This window comes from Callorhinus ursinus, unplaced genomic scaffold, assembly GCF_003265705.2.
Source record: "Callorhinus ursinus isolate GAN/ISIS: 27379988/994484 unplaced genomic scaffold, GSC_fseal_2.0 scaffold10, whole genome shotgun sequence".
NCBI lineage: Eukaryota > Metazoa > Chordata > Mammalia > Carnivora > Otariidae > Callorhinus > Callorhinus ursinus.
The window spans coordinates 25,440,109-25,461,107 of NW_027397072.1; the positions used below are offsets into that span (position 1 = coordinate 25,440,109).

General features: G+C 50.2%; 1 protein-coding gene across 4 annotated transcripts in view; it reads right to left on the bottom strand.

Moving 5' to 3' along the window:
• CAPN13 (calpain 13) overlaps positions 1–20,999 on the bottom strand; it is a 79,924-nt gene that overhangs the window by 11,748 nt on the left and 47,177 nt on the right. For 2 of the 4 annotated variants that reach the window (XR_012379687.1, XM_073897216.1), the window contains exons 9-20: positions 19,827–19,901; positions 18,487–18,632; positions 16,696–16,835; positions 13,333–13,344; positions 10,958–11,160; positions 9,870–9,906; positions 9,456–9,512; positions 6,350–6,407; positions 6,180–6,238; positions 4,536–4,604; positions 2,610–2,685; positions 475–603 (exon numbers count right to left, since the gene is read on the bottom strand). Coding sequence is in view for 3 of the 4 variants with exons in the window: in XM_073897216.1 (XP_073753317.1) it covers positions 475–603; positions 2,610–2,685; positions 4,536–4,604; positions 6,180–6,238; positions 6,350–6,407; positions 9,456–9,512; positions 9,870–9,906; positions 10,958–11,160; positions 13,333–13,344; positions 16,696–16,835; positions 18,487–18,632; positions 19,827–19,901 (1,061 nt within the window). In the remaining variant the exon portion in view is untranslated. Of the gene's footprint in view, positions 1–474; positions 604–2,609; positions 2,686–4,535; positions 4,605–5,239; positions 5,329–6,179; positions 6,239–6,349; positions 6,408–9,455; positions 9,513–9,869; positions 9,907–10,957; positions 11,161–13,332; positions 13,345–16,695; positions 16,836–18,486; positions 18,633–19,826; positions 19,902–20,999 lie in introns of those variants that run through there. The other 2 variants (XM_073897218.1, XM_073897219.1) reach the window with 2 other exon arrangements.

The following is a 20,999-nucleotide window of genomic DNA, read 5'->3' on the forward strand; positions in this document are numbered from 1 at the left end:
GTCCAAACGTCTGACCTACATAGTTGAACTTCTGGAGCCTTGGGAAAGCTCCCCCTCTGCCCCCACCTATTCACTTGTGTGTGAATTCCTTCAGCAGAGACCCTAATCATTCATTGCAAGACTATAGTGTAGGTTTAAACGGTAAACAACATGAAGAGGGGACACAGTGTGTTAAATTAACCTTGATCCTAAAAGATGCACTAAATAGGGTGATGAGGAAATGAGAGACCTGGGATAGGGGAATGTCCTGGACAGAAAGAGTACAGAAGGGATGCAGGGGACCTAGGCCGACTATACCATTACACAGGCTAAGGTTGGCTCTGCCTCTTGGAGCAAGGGCTCCTCATGCAAGACTCCAGCCCACCCCGCTACTGAGGCCTTGCCTAGGCCTGGGGCAGGAGTGTGTTCCTGATCCCCTCCTATGTTTCTTGGTCATTGTGACGGTCTCCAGGATGTCACCCAGGTGACACTTACTCGCCATGGCTTCAAGTCGCAACAGGAGGCAGACCAGGCTAGGGAAGCTGACCCTGCCGCTGTTGTCACTGTACCGGAGGGTCATGAGATCCAGCAGCTCACTGCTGATGGAGGTCCCTGCAAGGAAGTCTGGGCCAAGGAGTGGGTTAGTGAGCAGGAGAAAGCTGGTAGCAGGTCCGGTCCTCTGACATGCAAAGTCTGACACACCCGCCTGCAGTGGTGGCCTTCCACCACTGTTTCCTATTTAGTCTGGCCCAGGGGCCCGTTCACTCCACTTCATATTTTTAATGGTTCTCTTGTTGCCTCCTTCTTCTTGGCTGCTGGGCCCCCAGTGACATTGTTGTGGAGTTTGGCCAGATACCAACTCCAGATACTCAAGACACTGACTGCTCTGGGGATACTTCAGCCTTCATAATCATCGGATAATTCCATGTGAACAGGGAGCTTCCAGGACACCTGGAGTTTGCTCCTAGCCCTGCATCCATCAGGCCTCTCTCCATTGGTGACCTTGTGAAACTGCCTTGTTTCCTAACCCCATGACTGCATGTGGGTCTTAGGTGTGAAGGCTGCTAGTGTGAGCAAGTGTGGTCCCTGGAAGTGGGAGATTCAGTCCTAAGTTGGGGGATTAGGAAAGAGACTGGTCCTCAGAGAGGAGACCACAGTCAGAAGGTGGCCACAGGTGGGTGAGACACAGGCACCTTGCTCTCTTTGGGACTGGTTGTCCTACATGTCTAGTTATGAGGTCCAGGAGGCACCAACCCCACAGCAGACAAGAGCAAACTGGCAAATGGCTGTGCCTGCAAGCTTTGGGGGGCAAGCAGACCTTGCAAGCCAAACCATCCATCAAGGGGGTGAGCCTGGTGACCTGTGGGCCTCATGCACCAGAGACATTTGGTGTCTCCAGCCGCATTAATAAAATAAGAATTCGAATGCCTTTAGATAGGCCAAGCACTCTCCAGCTCACCACATTCAAAAATCACCCTCTTTTCTTATGGTCAGCTCCATGGCCCCTTTCAGTTATCTACTTGGTCTTTGAAAACTTTGTAGTCGGATTCCAGCTATTCTCTGTCTCCCTTTTATTATTCTGGAGTCATCAGTGTGGTCTTCTATCAGATTCTGTTTTTTCTGTAGCTATTTGGGGGCTTTCAAAGTGCGGTCCAAAGAGCATTGGCCTCACATAGAAACCTCTTAGAAATACAAATTCTTGAGCCCCACCCAAGCCCTCCTGAGTCCGAAGTTTTGGGTGAGGGGTGAGGCTCATCAAGCTGTGCTTTAACAAGCTTCCAGAGGGTTCCGGAGCACATTCAAGTTTGAGAACCACTGCCCTCTGGCATGAAGAACTAAGGGGAGGACAGGTACTAAGGCAGGAAGATGCTTCTCCCTGCTCTCCAGGCTGGGGGCCCGCGGGAGCGAGAACTGTGGAGCATCTCCTTCCCGTGGTTACCTGGGGGGACTCTGATCTCACATTTTCTCAAGGAAGGCGGCAGTTTTCTGACTTAACCTTTGTGTGATCCATTTCCCCCACCGGTATAGGGCAGATCATGACTCCTGACCACAGAGGAGTTGAGACAATCAAATGAGATGACATGAGTCCAAGTTCTCCCTGAGCCCTGAAGCTCTTAGGCATCCTACGGTATCCTTATCATCATCCTAGGACTGAAAGCTCTTGCCTTCTTGAAGCAGACAGATGACATTTGATTTCACTTAGCTACAAACCCTCTGTGAAGAGAGTGCATCCACCTGCTCATGAGGGTTTAACCCTGACAGCCCAGAAGTTGAGATGGAAGTGTCTCTAAGGCAAGCTTAAGTTCTGGGAGGCTATCAATGATGTGAGGTTATTTTCACACAGTTAGAGTTGTTTGGAGACAGAAGGCAATTGGGAAAATTGACTGGCACACAAGAACTCAGGTCGTGGAGAATGGAGTCTGAGTTCTGAGCCCGGAGGCCCCAAGAGGCTGGTGTTCACCGGGGAGGACATGGAGCCTACCGCTCTGCTCTCTCCTGACCGTCCAGCTTTGCTGCACCAGCCTTGCCTACTGCATGTGAGGGGTGTGCACCTCTCTCTCTCTCACATACCCACACCCCACCATCACCACGGCCCCAGTCATGACAACTCCGAGGGGCCCCTGCTTTACCTGTATCCTTTATAGCCTTCCACAAATCCAAACTCAGGAAAACTCCAGAGCGATTCTGGGTGTTCTGGAAAACACTCTGATTTGGGGAAGGAAGCAAGAAGTCCATGTGAGTGCCCTCGCCCATCTTAAAGAGGAAGTCCTGGGGAGAGAAGCCCTGGAAATCCCTTTTCCACCCCAGGAAACTGCTTCAATAAACCTTGAGTGGATCCGGCTGAGAGGCAGCTCAGCTAAGGCCCCAGGGAGGCAGCAGTGGGAGCCACCTGGTGAGGCCGACCACCCTGGCCGCCCGCTGTGGGGCTGTGGGTTCCTCTCCCAGGCCTGCACCTTCCTCTCTCCCAATCTCCTTTGTGTCCTTCCCCACCTCCTAGACTGGGCTCCCGACACATGGCAGCTTCCTGCGTCCGGGAGGTGTAGAGCTCTCTCAAGACTTTGCATAGGGTGGTGGTTAAAAGCACAGAATTTGCAACCAAACCACTGGGTTTAAATGCTGGCTTGACTATTTACCAGCTGTGTAACCATGGGCAAGTGACTTCATCTTTCCAGGCCTCAGTTTCCCCACCTGCAGTGCAGTGCCAATTACAGTACCTGCCTCATAGGATTGCTGCTAGGGGTCAATGAGCAAATGGTTAGGAAGAGCTTAGGAGGGTGCCTTGCACGGTAGTGAGTACATGTAGCAGGCAGGTGGGGACCGCGTCCTGGGTCCTGGCCCAGCTGCAGGAGGTAGCAGCCCTAACACAGCCTTGTATAGGGTGGCTCTCCTGCACCCCGGACTTTTCCTGCTCTCCCTGGTTCTCACCCGAGCCCTGATCGGCCCTGCACTTCCCGGGTGAGAAACAGAAGCTTGGGCAGGTGACTTGCTGGGAGGAAGCATGCAGCTGCCCCACGACTGGACTTGGGGCTCCCTGGTTGGGCCTGTGCTCAGCCGCCCCACAGGAATTGTTCCAAGGCAAAATACCCCCAGCAGGTGTGTGACCCACCGATTCCTGGGGGCAATGATTACTGTGAAACAGCAGCCCAAGAATGTTTTCCGGCCTCATTTGGCTTTTGGTGAGTGTATAGAAAGCCCTCCATTGGGAGTCCCTCATTCATTCGGTAAATTCATGACTTTGGTCATTTGTTGGGCCTTTTTGAGTGCCTGCTGTGTATGAGACATTAAGAAAGGTGCTGGGGGAAGCAGATGGACATGAGGGTGCCCCTGCTCTGCAATCTAATGGGGTGGGGGGGGCAGATCAGCCATTACAATGCCCTTTGAGACTGCTAAGTCAGGGACTAGGTGATACATCCTGGGATAGACCCACGAGAGCACCTTATCTTTTACTGCGGGCTCAGGGGGATGTAACCGGGCCTGGGGGCAGGCGAGGCCTCCCAGGGAAGATTCCTGAGGCTGGACAATCAGGGTGCTTTGTCCTGGCGGGGATCCGAGTCTCACAGCTGGGGGCTGAAGGAGAGAGTGGAAGGAGTCCAAGGGCTCCTCCTGGACCCCAAACCAGGGTCCCAGCTCCAGGGGCTTGTGCACAGCTCTGATGAGCTTAGACCTTGTCCTGAGAACAATGGGGAGGCCACAGGCCACATCTGTGATCTTGTTGTACCTGGCAGATAGGACAGGAATGAAATGAACAAGTGCGAAGGGGGAATGTCTCAGGGAGCCGGGGGAAAGGGGGCCTGGGGGGGCTGATGCTGGCTGGTGGTCTTAGCTACCGTCCTTGGTGACCCCCCTCTCCTTCAACCTCCTAGAGTACCCTTCACCCTGCCACTTGCTTGGGCATTGCCTCATGTCTTCTAGTAGTACGTGTAGTCTCCCTGAACAAAATGTGAGGCCTCTTGAGGGCAGGGCTGGGTTCCTCTTCTTTCACGCCCCTCAACCTATGCAGGTAGGGCACCCAGTAGAAATTTGCTAAATGGGACACAAAGAGAAAATGCCAGTACCTGGCAGTGGACAAGCCGGCCCCACAGCCTTGCAAACTCCTCTTGATCAAGCCGCCCATTCACTTTCAGCTGGAGGGGAGTTAAGAGTGGACCATGCAGCGCACGGGGGGCAGAGGCCCTGCCGACAGAGCCAGGAGCAGTTCCATCCATCAACTAGTAGCACCATCAGTCCAGTCTCACCTGGACCTGGCCCCACCACAACTGGCGTCCGCTGTGTCTGCAGGGGCCTGGCTTAGCTTCATTTTACAGAGGAAAATGGGCAACTAGAAGGGGAAAGAAGCCCTGAGAAAAAGGGGCCAGTATCACGTGCATCCAGGGGAAGAGAGGGCCCGGAACACAGCCTGCACCGGGTGGAGTGGGGCCCCTGGCAGGGAAGAGTGGGGAGGAGCAGGAAGGGTCACTGCAACCCCTGAAGCAGCATGTGGGTGCAGCTGAGTCGAGGGAAGGCGGTGCAGCCAGCCCTGGTCACCCCATAGCAGTACAATGGGTTTAATGAGAGCTAATTTGAGGAAAAGAATCTATCTCTGAGCTGCTGCAGGGGAGCGGTGGGTGGGCGGGAGGAAGGGTAGAACAGACCTGTCTGCTTTGCAGGGCTCTGACAGACACCACCTTCCCCGGGGTGACCCGCCCTGGGGTTGTGGGGAGCCATGGGGCCCTTCTGATTCATCTGTGGGGGATGGGCAGTGTCTCCAGGTGATTCCAAACCAGGGCCAGCAGAGACAGGGCTTGATTTACGATTTCATCAAGAAGAGCTCTTGTTCGACAATGGCGGGCCTCCCATTCCCAATCGGGCCTTGTTAACAGTGAAGGAGCATGATCGGTCTCACTCCAGGGAGGTTGCATACACTGAGGGGAGGGTCACAGGGTGCAGCTGGGAACCAGTCTCTCCGGGGCTGGGCAGGGCAGAAATAGCTCCTTGGAGGTGGCAGTCAGGACAGGAGTCAGGAGCCCTGGGTTTGATTCCCAGCCTGGCCACTGGTGCCCATGGACAGCTCCCTCCTGCCCTGACCTCTGCCGCCGTGGCATGGTAGCACTAATGGGGTACGGCTCTCTGTAGACCCGGGCATTTTCTCCAAGTTCCAGTGGTTGTTCTCTTTACTGAATTGGGGCTTGTTGAACGAGGGATTTAGGGAAGACTCATCCAGGGTAAGGGGAGGGTGAGAGGAAAACAGCCCCCACTGGCGCTGCCAGGAGGCAGGGCAGAATGATGTTAGGACACAGATTTGGAGGCTGCAAACTCTTCAAATCCAGGCACAACTTTGGACTGGCTGTGGGATTACTTAATAAGCTGCCTAGCCTCTCTGAACTCCTCTCTCACCATGTGATGGATCATACTTCTTACATCATAGGGGTCATTGCAAGGACTACAAGGAAAGTATATATCCCAGTACAATTCTTGGCATGCCAAGATGCTTGATAAATGATAACCATTGGCATTGTTGCTATGGTTGTTCGGGAGAGGTAGTGAGTTAGCATAGAATCCACAGGAACCCAGGCTCTTGGGTGAGCCCTTAGAACCAAAGAAGAGAAAACACTGCGAGTGAAAAGCGTTCCTAACGTCCTAATGAGACCGCCAGGGAAGCTCAAAGAGCAGACGGGCTCATAGAGCTGCCAGAGGAGGGGAGGGAGGACTACAAAGGATACATCCATCAGAGCCACGATGCTCCGGCACTCATCCAAAGAGAACGTGTCCCCTGGAGTTCCTGGGGGTGGAGAATGGGAAGGATGGAAATGTTGGGCGTGGGGGTGACACTAGACTGGCTCAGCAGTGGGGATGAGGGTGGGGCCAGTAGGCCTGTGGGGTCTGACCTTACCTTTCAGGAACTCCTGGTTGAGAAGGCTCTGAAGCTGGGTGGCATCCATGTTCAGTCCCTGATCCAAACAAGGGAGGAACGCAGAAATCCCATCAGTGCTCAGGAGCTGAGGGGCACACCTGCCTTCCTCTGTAGAAGTGCTCAGACTTCCAAGCCCTCGGTTCCCACCCAGTGCCCATCTAGCCTGTCATGAAGCCTTTCCCAATTGCTCCAGGTCATGGCGATGCTCCCTCCCTGAACGTCTGTAGTGCTTATCACTCCTGACATTTGATACCACGTGTGGGTTGCCTTGCATTTCTCTCTTCCTTTATTATTGGACAGAAAGCAGTAGTTGCTTCCTCTCCACCATACCTAGCACTCGGGAACCCCTCGGGAGAAGTGTTGAATGAATTGACTCAGCCCTGTAGGTGTGTTTTCCCATCTGCTTCCAGAAAAGGATGGAGAGAATATAGGACTATCGAGAGTGTGTGTGTGAGCATGAGCATGTGTGTGTGCACAGAGGAGATGAAAGTGCCAGGAATCTAGGCTAAGAGAAGCTGATCTAATTGAGCACATTACTTAGCATTAGTCTTCCTAGCCACTGAAGCATAAAGGAAGACAAGGTTTCCCTTGGATTAAAAATGGGAAGCAATGGAGGTTGAGGGGAGAGAAACTTCTCCGAGCCTGAACTTCTGAAGTTGTTAACTGCATTCAGTTTCCCCCCAGGGACATTGAGCAGCTTTATGGGGGGGCATCTTCCATGATGATTCCACAGAGAAGCAGAGTTGTGCTGCGCGTGGCCATTTCTCACATGCAGGCTGGTAAAAGCTGAGGGGGTGATGTGACATCAGCACTCTGGGAGAGCTTCACGTGGGGAAAGGAGCCAGAGTGAGGTCCCTCAGCAGGTGGCTTTGCAGAGTGGGACTGGGTCAGGAGGAAGAAGGTCTCTCTTTGGGTCCTTCTGAGAATAGGCACCCCACAGACCCACAGACATGCTGTCCTCGGGGTTGGTTGGCCTCACCATCTAACTGACGGCAAAAGCAGCCCCACAGCCTGTCCTCAGGGGAGAACCCCTTTTATTGCCCCTGAGAAAAACATGCTGCCAGTGTTTGAAATTGGCCCTCAGGCCATCCCTCCAACATCTCATTGGCTGGGTTACATCAGGACAGTCACACTGTGTGCCCACTATCAACAGAGTTTTTTCCTCAAAAGAATCATGGCACCTAACTTGCAGAGCAGTTGGCAAGGAACTCTAACTTATGTGGAGTCACCAACTAGAATATAAGTAGCTTTGGGACATGGACCATGTCTCCCTTCTGCATGTCTCTCCACCCTAGGACAGTCCCTGACCTGGACCACAATGTTTGAGGAAATGAGGATAGGAATGGAGATGAAGATTGCCTTAAACAAATACCCAAAGAATTGCACGTCTGTCTCTACCACCTCAACATAAGATTCCATGAGGACCGATGCTTTGCATTCCCAAAGCTTAGTGTGGTGCTTGGAATATTTGGTACATGTTTGCCAATTGAATAAATGGATAGATGGCCATGACCTGACTCAGAGGCTGAGCACGTCCTTCCTTTCTCCCAGGCAGACCCTGGGTTACAGTACCATCACCACTGTCACGGCTGATGTAGGTAAGTCACGGTAGTAGTAGCGTGTCATTGAGTTCACTTAAGGCTAGTTAAACAGATACAAGAGATCATGAGAGAGGACTCAGTGAGTGCGTGCACAAACATTTTGCTTTCAACTTTCCTTTGAGGATACAGCCTTTGAGGACAGTTCACAGGTTGTGCAAAATGATGCCAGGTTGGCCCTGTTCAAGGGTGCTCAGCCAGGGGGTGAAAGGGGGGTGCAGTCCAGTCTGTTCCACTTCAGAACTGTGCACCTTCGCACAGAGCTGCATGTGTCTTTTAATTCCTACAAAGGCCCCATCTAGGCTACCAGTTACCCTCTATGAGGAGACATTTGGTGGTTGTTTGGAAAAACCCTGATTAGAGGGAATCTACCATTTGTCAAATGACAAATTATAATTTTTATTTCAGATGTGCAGGTGCATGAACTATGTTGCGGATTTTGCCATCTGCCCCTGAAGGAAGCCAGGTCTCAGGTATCCTCATTAGGTCCTGCTGATTGCCTCGGGGCAGTAAACTTAGTTTGGACATCTGCTCTGGGGAAGCTAATGTGTTTTAATTCAATGCAGATTGACTGAGCACCTTCTCTGGGCCAAGGACAGTGATAGATATTGGGGACAAGGAATGCATATAATGCCATCCCTGCCTTTGGGAGCTCACAGACTGGGGATAATCATCTGGGCAGACCTTGTCTTGCATCAAGTGAAGTGCCTTCTGAATCAGCCCAGATGTGGACCTGAATCCTGGGCCCATGTTGATTTCAAGGAGGTCCATATTGAGTGGCTCCTTAAAACATATTCCCCTCACGACAGGCACATTCTTCATTTCTCCTTGCTTTTCCCTCTGGGACCAGGCTGCCTGAATAATTTCCTTTTAAGCTGCCTCCTAGTTACCCCATTAGCCCTCTGAATGCCTGACATCCTTCCTGTCCTTGGCCTCTGCCTGGCCCAAGACTGGCATGGTCCACATGGTCATATCTATCTATCACTTTGCCCTTCCCAAACCAACATGACTATTAATGGCAAAAGGCCCATTGTGCAGAGCACTTGGCAGCTGTTTTTATCCTGGCAAGTCAAGGAGTTCTTTATAACGGTTTATTAAACCATTAAGAAAATCCTTTGTGCACATAGGTGGCTTGGCAGGAAAAACACCGCTGGTGTTTTCTGAAGCTGGCTGGCTCCCAGGAGGAAGGATGCCAAGGAGGTGGCAGAGCAGAAGGAAAGATTTCAGGGGATATTGCCAGTTATTTGTTTAAAGATTTAAAATACCCCCCACCTCCATCATTAGCCCCTCCCTCACCAAGCTCTGCATTCCAGCCCAGATGTCACCCAGTTAGGGTGCCACTCCTATCCAGGGCTTGGTAACCAGATCCGTTCTGGAGACATCCAAGGAGAGAGGTTGACAAAATGACCCACCAAGTCACTTTTCTTCTCTGTATCCTGATAAGGGCCTGGTGGCTCCATCACTCATCCCCGTGCTAAGTACTCTACCTGTTGAGCATATCTGTGGAAGATGCTTTCTTGGGAGCCATTTTCCAGAAGACTTGCCTGGATCAAAGGAAAAGAGTCAATATCAAATTTCTGCGGAAAGAAGCTATCTGTCTGGTACAGCGAAGGCACAAGAACCACTCCCCGCACCTGGATCTGAGTCAGAGGCTTCACCCAGCAATTGGATAAAACTTGTAGGGGAATGAGAGCACCAAGGTTTGTGGAAGGAAGATGACTGGTTCCAGCCTGACCTTGGAGGCTTGGTCTTTTCCTCCCTGCCCTGCCCCTTTGAGCCATCATCAGCCCATTATGGTGTCTCTGTTTTCATTGGTCAGTGCTGAGGTAAGAAGGAGACAGAAGTTCTTGGGGATAGGATGTGGCCAATGAAGCTGGCCAATCAAGCCTTCACATACCTACCTTTGGAGCTGTAAGGCTGAAATTGCTGCCCAGATTCCTAGAAAAACAGGGAAACAGTGTGACAAGGATGAATGGCTCACTATTTAAAGGAAGCCTGTATATGGAGGACACCCTAGGTGGCACTGGACATTTACACCAAGGATCTGAGTGAAGGGCCCTCAGCACAGTGGGATGTGACATGGTGATATCACCTCATGTGATATGACAGTCAGCAGACAGGTAAGCCTCATAACCACTTGTCCAGTCTTTTGACTGGCCACCATCTGGTCTTCAAACTATTTAGCAAATGGTTCCTTTCACAACCAGATACACATGTACAGTGACCCCCATTGCCAAGGCAGCAGATAAGCTTTGTCTTATGTTCCAACCTCGGTGGTACCGTGGCTATCTGGTATGCTGGACTGAGGCACCATCCATGCTCACCTGTTAAGATGCCATGATTATAGCGATGTCTGCCTCAGGCCCAACAGGGTATCAGGGGCCCAGCAGGATGTGTACTTGCTGATCCCAGTCTTGACCACGGACTTAGCACTCAAGACTCGCCACGACTGGCCTCTGTCTTTCAGTCTCCCTGGTCTTTCGGTCTCCCTGATGTACCCCACCCCACCCCCTGGTCACATTTCAGACGACTGCCATGCATGCCATGTATGATCTTCCTGGGCATATGGCTGACATCGCTTATCTATACTCCCTGTGCATATGGCTGACATCGTGCTCACCCACTTCCCTCATGCTTTTTTTCTTCTACCTGCACTACCTTTTCCTTTAAGCATTAGACTATGTTTTCCATCAAGGACTAGTTCAAATGCCATTTTCTCCAAGAGGCCTTCCTCAACCCCTCTTGCCCGAGGTGGATCCGTCTCCTCTGTCCTCCCATGTGACTTTGCACTTCTGTTGAGCAATGGCTCCATCCTGTTCATGGTCTACTTGTTGGTTCGGACTCTCTCGCCACCCTTTGTGGTGAGCTTCTTGCAAGTGAGGCCCATGCCATGTCCCCTACTGACACAGTACCTGCTGCACAGGATGACACAATGTGTTTTTATAAAATTAAGTGGAATCAAACATTTAGAAGCCCAGCGTTTCTCTACCTGTCACCATCTGGCATTTTCAGGAAGATTCGGAGCAAAAACTCAACTGCTTCACTGTGGGCCGAGGTGACCACCACGTAGGTCCCAGTACTCAGACTGAAGTACTTTGTGAGGTTGCTCTTGGTTTTAAAAACTATGCCCTCGATAGCATTTCTGAACTGAGAAAAGAAGGTGGGTGGCAACCTCTTCCAGAAGGGCTGGAACTGGAGGAAAACATGAAGATGGTCAGAACACCCCCTGTGAGCATGGGCCCAGCCCCCAGAAGAGACCCACCACCTTCCAGACCCCTCTCCATTCATCAGAACAGCATTACAGGCCCTGAAAAGGGAGATAGTGTTTACCTGGATTTTCAAAATGCCACAGAATTCAGACTGTCATTTAATATAGATGCTGACACCACAACGAATGCAAAAAAGATATGGTACATGGTTTTATCTCATTAAGTCCCATAGTATCCTGGGTTTGGGTGTTACTCTCTCTGCTTATAAAGACTTCCATGGAAACCAGTGAAATTGTTCTGACACTGAATTACTTTTGGAGCCCCTGACGCCCCTTCTCTCCTGAACCTTTTACAGTACTCTTTGGACTGTGTAGCTCAGAAGAGTTGGACTCCTCCCTTCCTTCCATTTTGCCTCCCAGCAGAGCCCTGGAATTCCTTCTCATTGGAGAATAATAGGCTTTGATCATTTTCCTTTTATTTCAATATTTTCTTAGAGATAAAACAATAAATATAATGCAGTTCCCATTACCAGATGTCACATGCGTATTACATAATAAAAACCCCTTACTAAATAAATTTTCCCCAATACAGTCGAGCACGGGGATTCCATTTAGAGTGGTTACGCAGCATGAAATGATTATTTGTGAGCTCTGCCTTGGGGAGAAACAGGGAGAAAGGGAGAGTTTCTTTTCAGAGGGTGGGAACAAGGCTGGGCTACAAGATGAGACAGGAGATAGGTCACTGTCCCAGGTATGCAGCGAGGGCTGGGTGCAACCTCCAAAGTGACTTTGCTGATGTTAACAGTGGCCCTAGCAGGTTTGGAGCCTGACTTGTGTGAGCCTTCTGGCAAAAGCAATGATGAGAACAATTCTTCTCCAGAAAGCCAGTACTGTCCTGTGTCTCTGGGTATGTATGTGTGTAAACACATGCATGTGCACATGGGGAGACATTATGTACAGAGGATTGTGTGCTTCCTACAGTCCAGAATTTCCCTGCTTCCCTGCTCTCCTGCCCTCCTCTCCACTGGACTCCTGAAGCCTTGTCCAGTCTCCCTATCCTCTAGCACAGACTTGCTCAGTGGCAGCCAGAAGTGTGAGTATGTGGCATGATGGGAGGCTCTTGGTCTAGTGCACAGAGACCTAGCATCAAATTAACACAGGCCTACTTGCACACAGACCTGACCCTGTAGTTCTAGGGATGGGGCTTGTGCCTTTTCTTGGGTCAAATCCCCACTCCTCACTCCAGCTCTGGAGATTTGTTCCTTGCACTTGAGTGCCTCCCTTGAAGCCCTTCCAGAAATTCTACTCCCATGACCAGGGTGCTGGAAATGAAAATCAGATCCTAAACCCAGCTCTGTGGCTGGGCCACTGGTGTCAGTGGCCTCCTTGCTGCCCAATTTCTTCCTGGGCTTCTGAGTATTCCCTGCTTAGAGAACCCCTGTCCTGGCCTCTGTCTACCTATTGGGGGCACCCCTGGAAGGCCCGGAAGAGCTTCCCTGGACCCAGAAGCATGCTAGAGGTACTACCTGTTGGCTGTGGCTACATCCTTGGTCCCCAGGCACATGCACCTCCCCCAGCAGCCACGGCCCCCATCCATTTAAGGGGTCTACATGCTTGTAACTCCATCTGTCCTCCATCCTGACTCTTAAATCACCCTGTACCAACGCCGAGCCAGAATATCTGCTCAGGAGAGGTGGCTATTTGGTTGAAAGAGGAGCTAGATATGCCCTGAAGGTGCATTTGCAGAGCATGCAACCTGTTTGTGGTGGATTCAGGGGCTGACAAAGAATATGAGGCTAAAGTCCCCCTAAGATGCCATTAGCTCTGCTTCTTATCTTAAATAGGAAAGAACCGGCTGCATCAGTCTTATCTGTCAGAGGCCAGATTCTCGAAGATGGTTTCACGGTTGCAGCCCCTCTTAGATTTCAAACCAAAGAACAGCTCGAGGGGTCCAACATTTAGAACCAGCACAGCAAAAATATGTCCTGCACGGTTGATCTATTTGGAGATTCTAAGTTTGTATCCTACAGGACAGAGCAAGACTGAATTTGCAGCCGCCGAATAGCAAGAGACGTGCCAAAGTTATAGGTGTTGGAAGAGGTGTTAACAGTTACCAATGCACAGCAACAGAAGCATGAGAAGGTGCTGATTCATACCTGAGGGTCGACCTATAGGGCAGAAAAAGAAAGGCAGGTTCAGGAACTAAACAAAAACACAAAGGCAAGCAGATCCCAGCAGCCCAGCTCAGGGCCTTGCGTTCCTTCTTCCTACGGTCAGCCTGTTCCCTGCACACCCCACTGGATGGGAGCATTACTCATTCCCTGGGCAGAGATGTGAAAAGAAAACCTAACCTGTTGTAGGCTATAGGGAGCTCAAGGGGGAAGGAAACGGAGGAGGAGAGTCTCCGTTTGTCAGCTCAGCCACATGCGGTTACTGTTTATAGCAATGATGATAAAACCAAGGGAAGGGCGAGATATCAATAGGGCGGGGGTAAGAGGGAACCTAGATCAAATGTCAGTTTCCCAGCATCAGGCGCTCCTATGTGAGGAAATGTTTTTTATTCCATCATACCACTGTAAAATATGGCGGGAATTTGTTCTAGGCCTCCCGGTGTTTGTAGGGATGTATGTGTGCATCCAAATAGGGAAATACCTACATTCTGTCTTTCCACGTGGCAAAAGGAAGCACTGAGGATGCAGTTTTTAAGCCACTCTGCCATCTGCAAGGTGCTTCCCTGTAACCCTGAAAGCAGACACGAGGACCCTGTTTTATGGATGTGAAAACGGTCCCAGCAGTCTAAGGAGCAGAGGTCGGAATAAAGTAAGCTGCTTTGCTTCCTTGGTGATTAAGACCCACTGCCCAACACTGTCTTCCACTGTTGGTGTGGGTTTTGGTTCTTTTCCCCTGCTGATCCCCCGGCCCTCTGCAACCATGTGTATAGACCACTTGATTTGCCCAGGCAGATTTTCTGGAGACCAACAGTGAGCTGGAAGGGAGGTGGAAAGTCCCAACCTTGGCAGGGGGGATCTTTGGGGTGAAGATGAAATGGCTTGTCCACCCCCTTGTCCTTTTCCTCTGCCTATTCGGACACCACCCGTGTTTGCTGTGATGGAAGACAGAGCGGTGCTCCCGTAGGAGTTGGGAGTCACAGGACCATGTCAGGGCCAGAGCAAGCACCATACAGAGCGGTCATACAAGCAGCACATACCCACAAACCCTATCAGAGCCCTGCAGACTTTTGAGAATCTGGTGGCTGGCAGTATGTGCCTGCATATCTCTTAGCTGAAGTGTGAAAGGAACCCAAGTGTCTCTTGAGTTGCCATAGTCTGGACAGTTCTTTGGTGTTTAATTCAATCAGGATCCTGAAAGGTCCACTGGGACCTCCAGGGAGCCTGAGGAGACCTCGGGTCTTAGTGCCTTTTTAGCAAAGTGTACGGCTGAGAAAAGCATCTCTGGCTGAAAAGTAGATAAATGGGCTCGACAGCATTTAAAAATAGGTAGGATTACAATCGTGCCAGGCTCCTGAACTATAAAAATTGGGGGCAAATCAGTTAACACAAGGCTGCTGTGATGCCCAGCTCTGGGGCGCCAGGCTCATAGATGGCAATGTGAACAGCATCCCCAGTTGTGCCCTGGGGCAGCCCTCTTCCCCTCTCTGGGCTTCTGTCTCTCATCAGAAGAGGGCAGTAGTCTTCATCAGGAGAGAGCAGCAGGACTACCTGTGCTGCTACTCTCTCTTGCTGAGAGACAGAACTAGTCAAACCTGGCTGGGTAGACCAGATGCCTCAATTCCTCCCCAGCCCCTCTCCTCTGTTCTTCTCAGAGGTGAGTTAGTAGACGCCAAGGACAAGAGTCCTCTCAGAAGGCACCTGAATCACTTGGGATCCTTGGCTGGAAGCCAGGAAAACAAATCAGGGTGGGATGAGCAAAAAGCCATTTACAAAAAGTCTAGAGAATGCAGCTAGGAAAGTGGGTGGGAAGCAGTGGGGACAGCTACACAGCTGGATGCCAGCCCAGGATCTGCCTCCACTGCTGCTGCCGGGCCCCAAGATTTGCTGTGGATAATCCCTTGGCTGGTCCTACCTCAAAAGTCCAAACCCAGAGTGACCGAGATTGTGGGGATGCGGGAGGCAGACATGAGAAAAGCATCTGATTGGACAAGCCTGGCTCACACATCTACCTCTTTGCATCCAGGGGCTGCGGAGAGGAAATATTTGGCCTCTTTGGTTGCTGCAGTGGGAAACTAGGCCCTGCCTTGCACTAAGTGGAAGAGTGTTCAGGTGCCTGATGGGGAGGGCAATGACAACAGTCCATTGCTGCATCTTTCAATGTTCTTTGATGGCCTCAGCAGGTCTCAGGCCCCTCAGAAGTACTGTGCCAAACCCCAACCATTTCTTTCCATTCATTTCACGCAACTGGGAAGTAGAAATGTGCTCAGCCTGTCACACATGGGCTGACCTATGGTTCTCACTGTTGCTTTAGGCTCAGTGAACAGGAATGAAGATTATTCCTAGAGATGCTAAATTCAGAGCCCCAGCCACAGAGGTGGTGGTTACATTTGACTGAAGGTTTGGGGGACATCTGGTGCCCAATCCCCAGCTCTGTCATTAACTCTGACCATGTCACTTCACCTCAGTTCCTTCAGTTCCCCCATAAAGACAGGGTCTTTGTTATATCAGTGCAGAGAGGGTGTGGAGCATATGATTTAAGAACCATTCACTTTATCTTTGGGATACATTAAATTATTTGGTAAAGGAGGTGGGAGCAGAGGTATCGGATTTTCTTTTGTAACACTTTTAAATAGTATTTTAAAAAACGAACTCCCTGATTACCTCCTCACAGTGGGGTGTGTGCAGACTTGTGGGTGGAAGGATGGTCCCGCAGGAACTGCAAAGCTTGTTGGGAGTGCCATGGTGGGAGGGGAGGCCAGGTGGAGAGGAAAACCTGACCTTGGATGAAGGGCCAAGCAGATGCTTGCAAGCCAACCACCAAGCTATGACTGGATGTTGGCTTAAATACAAGAGAAAAACATACCTCCTGGTTTTATACCCAGAATTGGTTTTTTTCCTTAAACTCCTTTCAAAGTTTAGCCAATGATTCTCTTTCATGCACATAAGCAGCACTAAGGGAGCTTGTTACAATGTGGATTTTCAGATTCTGTCCATGGAGGTTCAGATTCAGAAGGTTTGGGATGGTCCCAGCAATCTGCATTGTTACAACAGCTGGTCTTGGACCAGACTATTTTTTGAGTAACAAGCATTTGAGCCTGCAGCATACCAGGAAATGCTGACAAGTGACACCGGAAGGAGGTGTGTCCCACTGCGAGCCTGGTCAAGCCTGATCTCCTGTCAGGCCCAGGTTTTCCTGTAAATTTGGAGTTGAACCAGGTGAACTCTAGAGCCCTTTGGGTTTGATTTCCGAGGTAGTTTAGTGAAATCTCCCAGCCTGGTCAGCTGCTCTCTCTGCCCAAGGAACGCACAAATGTCTGAAAGGGTAAGCCGTGATGAAGGCTGCCTTACCTTGAACACCTTGAAGCTTAGTGGAAATTTGTCTTTTGCCTTTAAATTTTGCAGCCTGACATTGACGGATATGATGACATTGTTGCTTTCCATGCCCTCTGGCACAGAGAAGATGTACTGCGTGTCCCTCGGAAGTCCTTCTGCATGAGAAAGAGTGGTCATTGGAGCTCAGCTTCACTTCTATGACTCCTAGACCTGGGCCATACTGGTTCAGAAAGCTCCAGTGGCTTGTGTTGGCAACCCTGGCTTCGGAGACCTAAGGCTCGGTCCCAGTTCCCACAATTACTAGTCGTGGCACAAGCTTCTTCATTTTGTGAGCCTCTATCTCTTCCTCTTAAAAACAAGGAGGGGAAGTATATTCCCCACTTGGTGAAAATGTTTCCTTAACTGTAAAGATGAGGGCTATTTTTATCATAATAAGTGGAATGTCAGAATCCTCAGGTATGTATGAGCTTGTGCGTTGGTGATAATCATCAGAGCCTTGAAATGATGTCAATCCCCAAGCACCAAAGGAGACACAGGAAAACAGGCGGAGGGATGGCAACTCATAGTACGCTACTACCCAGGTGTGCTCATCAGAGCCAGAGCAAGAGACAGAAGTAAGGTGATTAAGTAAGGGAGATTCAAATATGTAGCAGAATGAAGATAAGTCAAGGTAGAGATGAATCAATACACATCAGCAGGGTCGGCTCACAGGTTGGGAAGCTCTGAGAGGAGAATGGGGAGATACAGAGGCTCTTCCTTGTGAAGGTTGAACAAGATGATGCATTCAAGTGTACCTAGCAGGGCCCAGCATGTACTTGCTCGCTGGCTCCCTTCCCTCTTCCCCATGCAAGGAATTGCTAAGAATAGCCCCAATATATCATTTTGCTTAGTTCATTGATATGTGCTATATCCAGGGAAGGGGACTTTGGCCCCACAGTCAGACAGATAGGCTCTGGAAGGTGAATCAGTAAATTTACTGCCCAAGTGTGACTTGGCAGTTCCTTAGAGTCCACCCATGGCCTCCTGGTGCCTAGATTCCCTGACCGGCAGAGTGAAGATCCTGGAGGTTGAAAAGAGGGGTACCTGTGGGTCATTCCAGCAAGCCATTCTCAACAGGTAGGTGCCAAGGAGAGGGAATGGTCATGTCTAGGTGCAAACACACGTACACTCATACACACACACGAACTTGTTTGCATAGCTCCTCCTCTCGAGGATGTGTAAGCATACTCAGGTTCATGTTCACCAGGAGCTATTTCACTCATCTGTGTGGCAAATGGGGAGCAGGAAGTGCAGTGAGAATATGTGACCCTCCCAAGGTCACACTCAACAAAATTCATCTCAGGGGAACCCAAAGACAGGTGCCCACCTCTGGGATCTCTCTGTGCTGCTGCAGAATACACCAACCAACATGGGGCAGGAGTATTCGCTCTGATGTCTGGATGGTGCTTTATGGGGCAAAGCGATGGTTTAATCCAAGCCCTGACTTTTGTCCAGTGTTCTTTACACAGCTCCCCACTGTCCTGGGTAATTACTGAAGAGCGGTGAGCCTGTCCTCCTCCTGGGGGACAGGTGGAGGTTAGTAGACAGTGGGAGAGCATGACAGGGCAAGGGAGGCACACTTGAGATTCTCCCACCCAGCCCACCAACAACTGTTTCCCTTGGAGAAGAACAGCTGTCCCTTTAGACTGGCAGATTCCTCTCAAGTTCAGGCCAATGGGGTAGAATCAAAGGCCATTGAGACTTGAAGCCAGGACAGGGCTAGGGCTGGCGGCTTCCATCTGGCAGAATTACCAATGTCATAACTACCTGTGGTGTTTCCTGGAGTTGCACGGTTCTTAAACATCATTTGGGACCATATTTTATGAGGCATGTTTCCTTGGTTTAGGCTGACTGGAAATTGGTTACATACAAACAGGCAGGAGAAGTTGTCTTGGAAATCTTGACATGACATCCTGTTATAAACAGATACGTGTCATTTTACTGGTTTTGTTCCCAGGGTGGGGGTTCCCATCACTCCACTGTACCTTTGTCTATCAGTTCCAGTATTCATGGACTTACCCCTGTCCCACCCAAAGACCAGAGCCTCGTTCTGGCTCACTCACTGCCAAGTATACTTCTCCCTCCTGTGGTCGGGAAGACAGGACTGAATAAAACTCTGGGTTCTGCATGTCCCTCTCATGGCCATGAAGGATAGCTGTCATCTCTCTCTCCTCTGGGTCCTACATGGTGCTAGGAAAACTGCTGTTCCCTTGGATCCTTCGCCAAATTCATTGTTGAGATCCTTATCAGAATAAAATGGCTTCAACATCTAAAATCCCACCTTGTATAACACCCAGTGCTCATTACATTATACGCAACTGATAAATTGTTGGGCACTACATCTGAAACTAACATGTACTTTATTGGCTAATTGAATTTAAATTTTAAAAAAGGGCAGAAAATAAGAAAAAAATAAAATCCCACCTCGTACTGTGATTAAAGTGGAGATATTGGAAATATTTTTCCTTTCTGGTTTACATTTGTCTCTCTGCTTCTTGATTCCTTAGACCCAGCCTCCTTTTCACACATGCTAAATTCATTTAAATACGTTACTAAGTAAACCATACAACCTCTCAGGAAAATGTCCTTATTATCCTTTAAAAAGTGAGCACATGGCTGAGAATGTGTTTTTAAAACATCTAGTCCTACACAGCTGCCAGGCAAGGACGCTGATGTCTCACCCAGAGCTCTAGAGTCAGGGCAGGGAGATTAATACCGAATTGCTCTTTTGGAAGGACTGTGGAGCTCCAGGGGGATGCTGTGGGTCCTAACAAGATGGTGTGGAAGACACGGATGTGATAATCAGGCATCCTGGCTTTCGGGAAACTATTGATTTCAAAGCTTTGGGGCCAATGTTCCCTTTTACCATTAACATTTCCTAGAAGTTCTAGTATTTCAGAACTGAAATACCTTTCACACAAAGAGAAAGCACACAAATAATTTCCCATCCAAAGCTTTTGTGTCTTGGTGGAAAAAAAAAATAGTCTCCTCTACATAGGTCTCTGCAAAGCTAATCTCTAGTCTCACGAAAGTTTAGGGAAAGGGGTAGGGATTGAGGGTGTGGCCAATAGGTAAAATTTTATAATGTAATTTTAAAAGAAAAATACCAAAACTCGCCATCTTCCTTATTCTCATACAGCAGTCTTTTTTGTTGGTCGTGGGTTTTCTGCCATTCCAGAGACCTGAGCATGGAGAGACAGACCACAGGGTGAGATCTTCCAAAGCACTGTGTCTCAGCAAAATGTGCCCCAGCAGGAGGCCTGTCCTCCATTAGTTCTGGGGGTACACGTGGAGGGTGTCATTCTACGTAGTGACAGAATTCCTCCTTCTCTGTACGCTGGTGGCTTCCGAAATGGTCTCCAGCCAGATCCTCTTCCCCGAAATGGATACACGCTACAGGCCAAGCCATGTCTCCACCAGAGCCCCTGGTGACCTGGAAACCAACCTATCCCACCCTGCACCTCTGCCTTCTCCCAGGGCCTGCGTGGGACTGCGAGAAGCCACTCCCTTATAACCCTTATAGGCAAGCAACCGCCAGAGGGTGATGATCCATGATTCCACCTCTGAAACCCCTCTCAAAGCCATCCACTAACTTCCGTCCCTCCTGCTGCTCTGCTGGTTCATGAACCCTCATCCCCTTCTTGGACTTCCCACGAGTCTCCCACCACACAGTCCTGCCCACTTCCCCATCCACTCTCCACACTGCCATCGAAATGATCTTTCTCGAACGGAAGTCAGATTCTGACATCTCCCTGCTGAAAACACATCAGGGGTTCCCTTTTCCTCTCAGGATGAAGCTCAAGCCCCTGAAACAGAAACTTGGCCTCTGCCTACCTCTCCAGCTTTACCTGAGCAGCTCCCTACTCCCCCCCACACCCCATCCTTGAATTCTACACTCAGAACATGAATGTCTTCATTTCCTTGGAAATACCTGTCCTGTCCCTGCCTTGGCCTTCACCATGAGGCTCCCTCTGCCTGGGATAGTCTTCTTCATTTCAGTCCTGTAAACTGAGGACGTCACTCATCCTTCCTCCTAAAAGCCACCTCTGTTGGAAACCTTGCTTGTGCCCCTGGGGTGTCCCCACTCCACGTCGAGAGTCAGTGCTCCTCCTTGGAACCCACACGGTGCCCCGTACCACTCCTGTCTCAGCACTTAGGACCCTGTGTTTCTAGTGCTTCTTTATTTCTTGCCATCCCTCACTGGACTCCTAGCTCCACGAGCTCAGTGAGGCTCTCTCACCACTACATCATCACAGAGGTTCACCCACTGCCTTGGCACA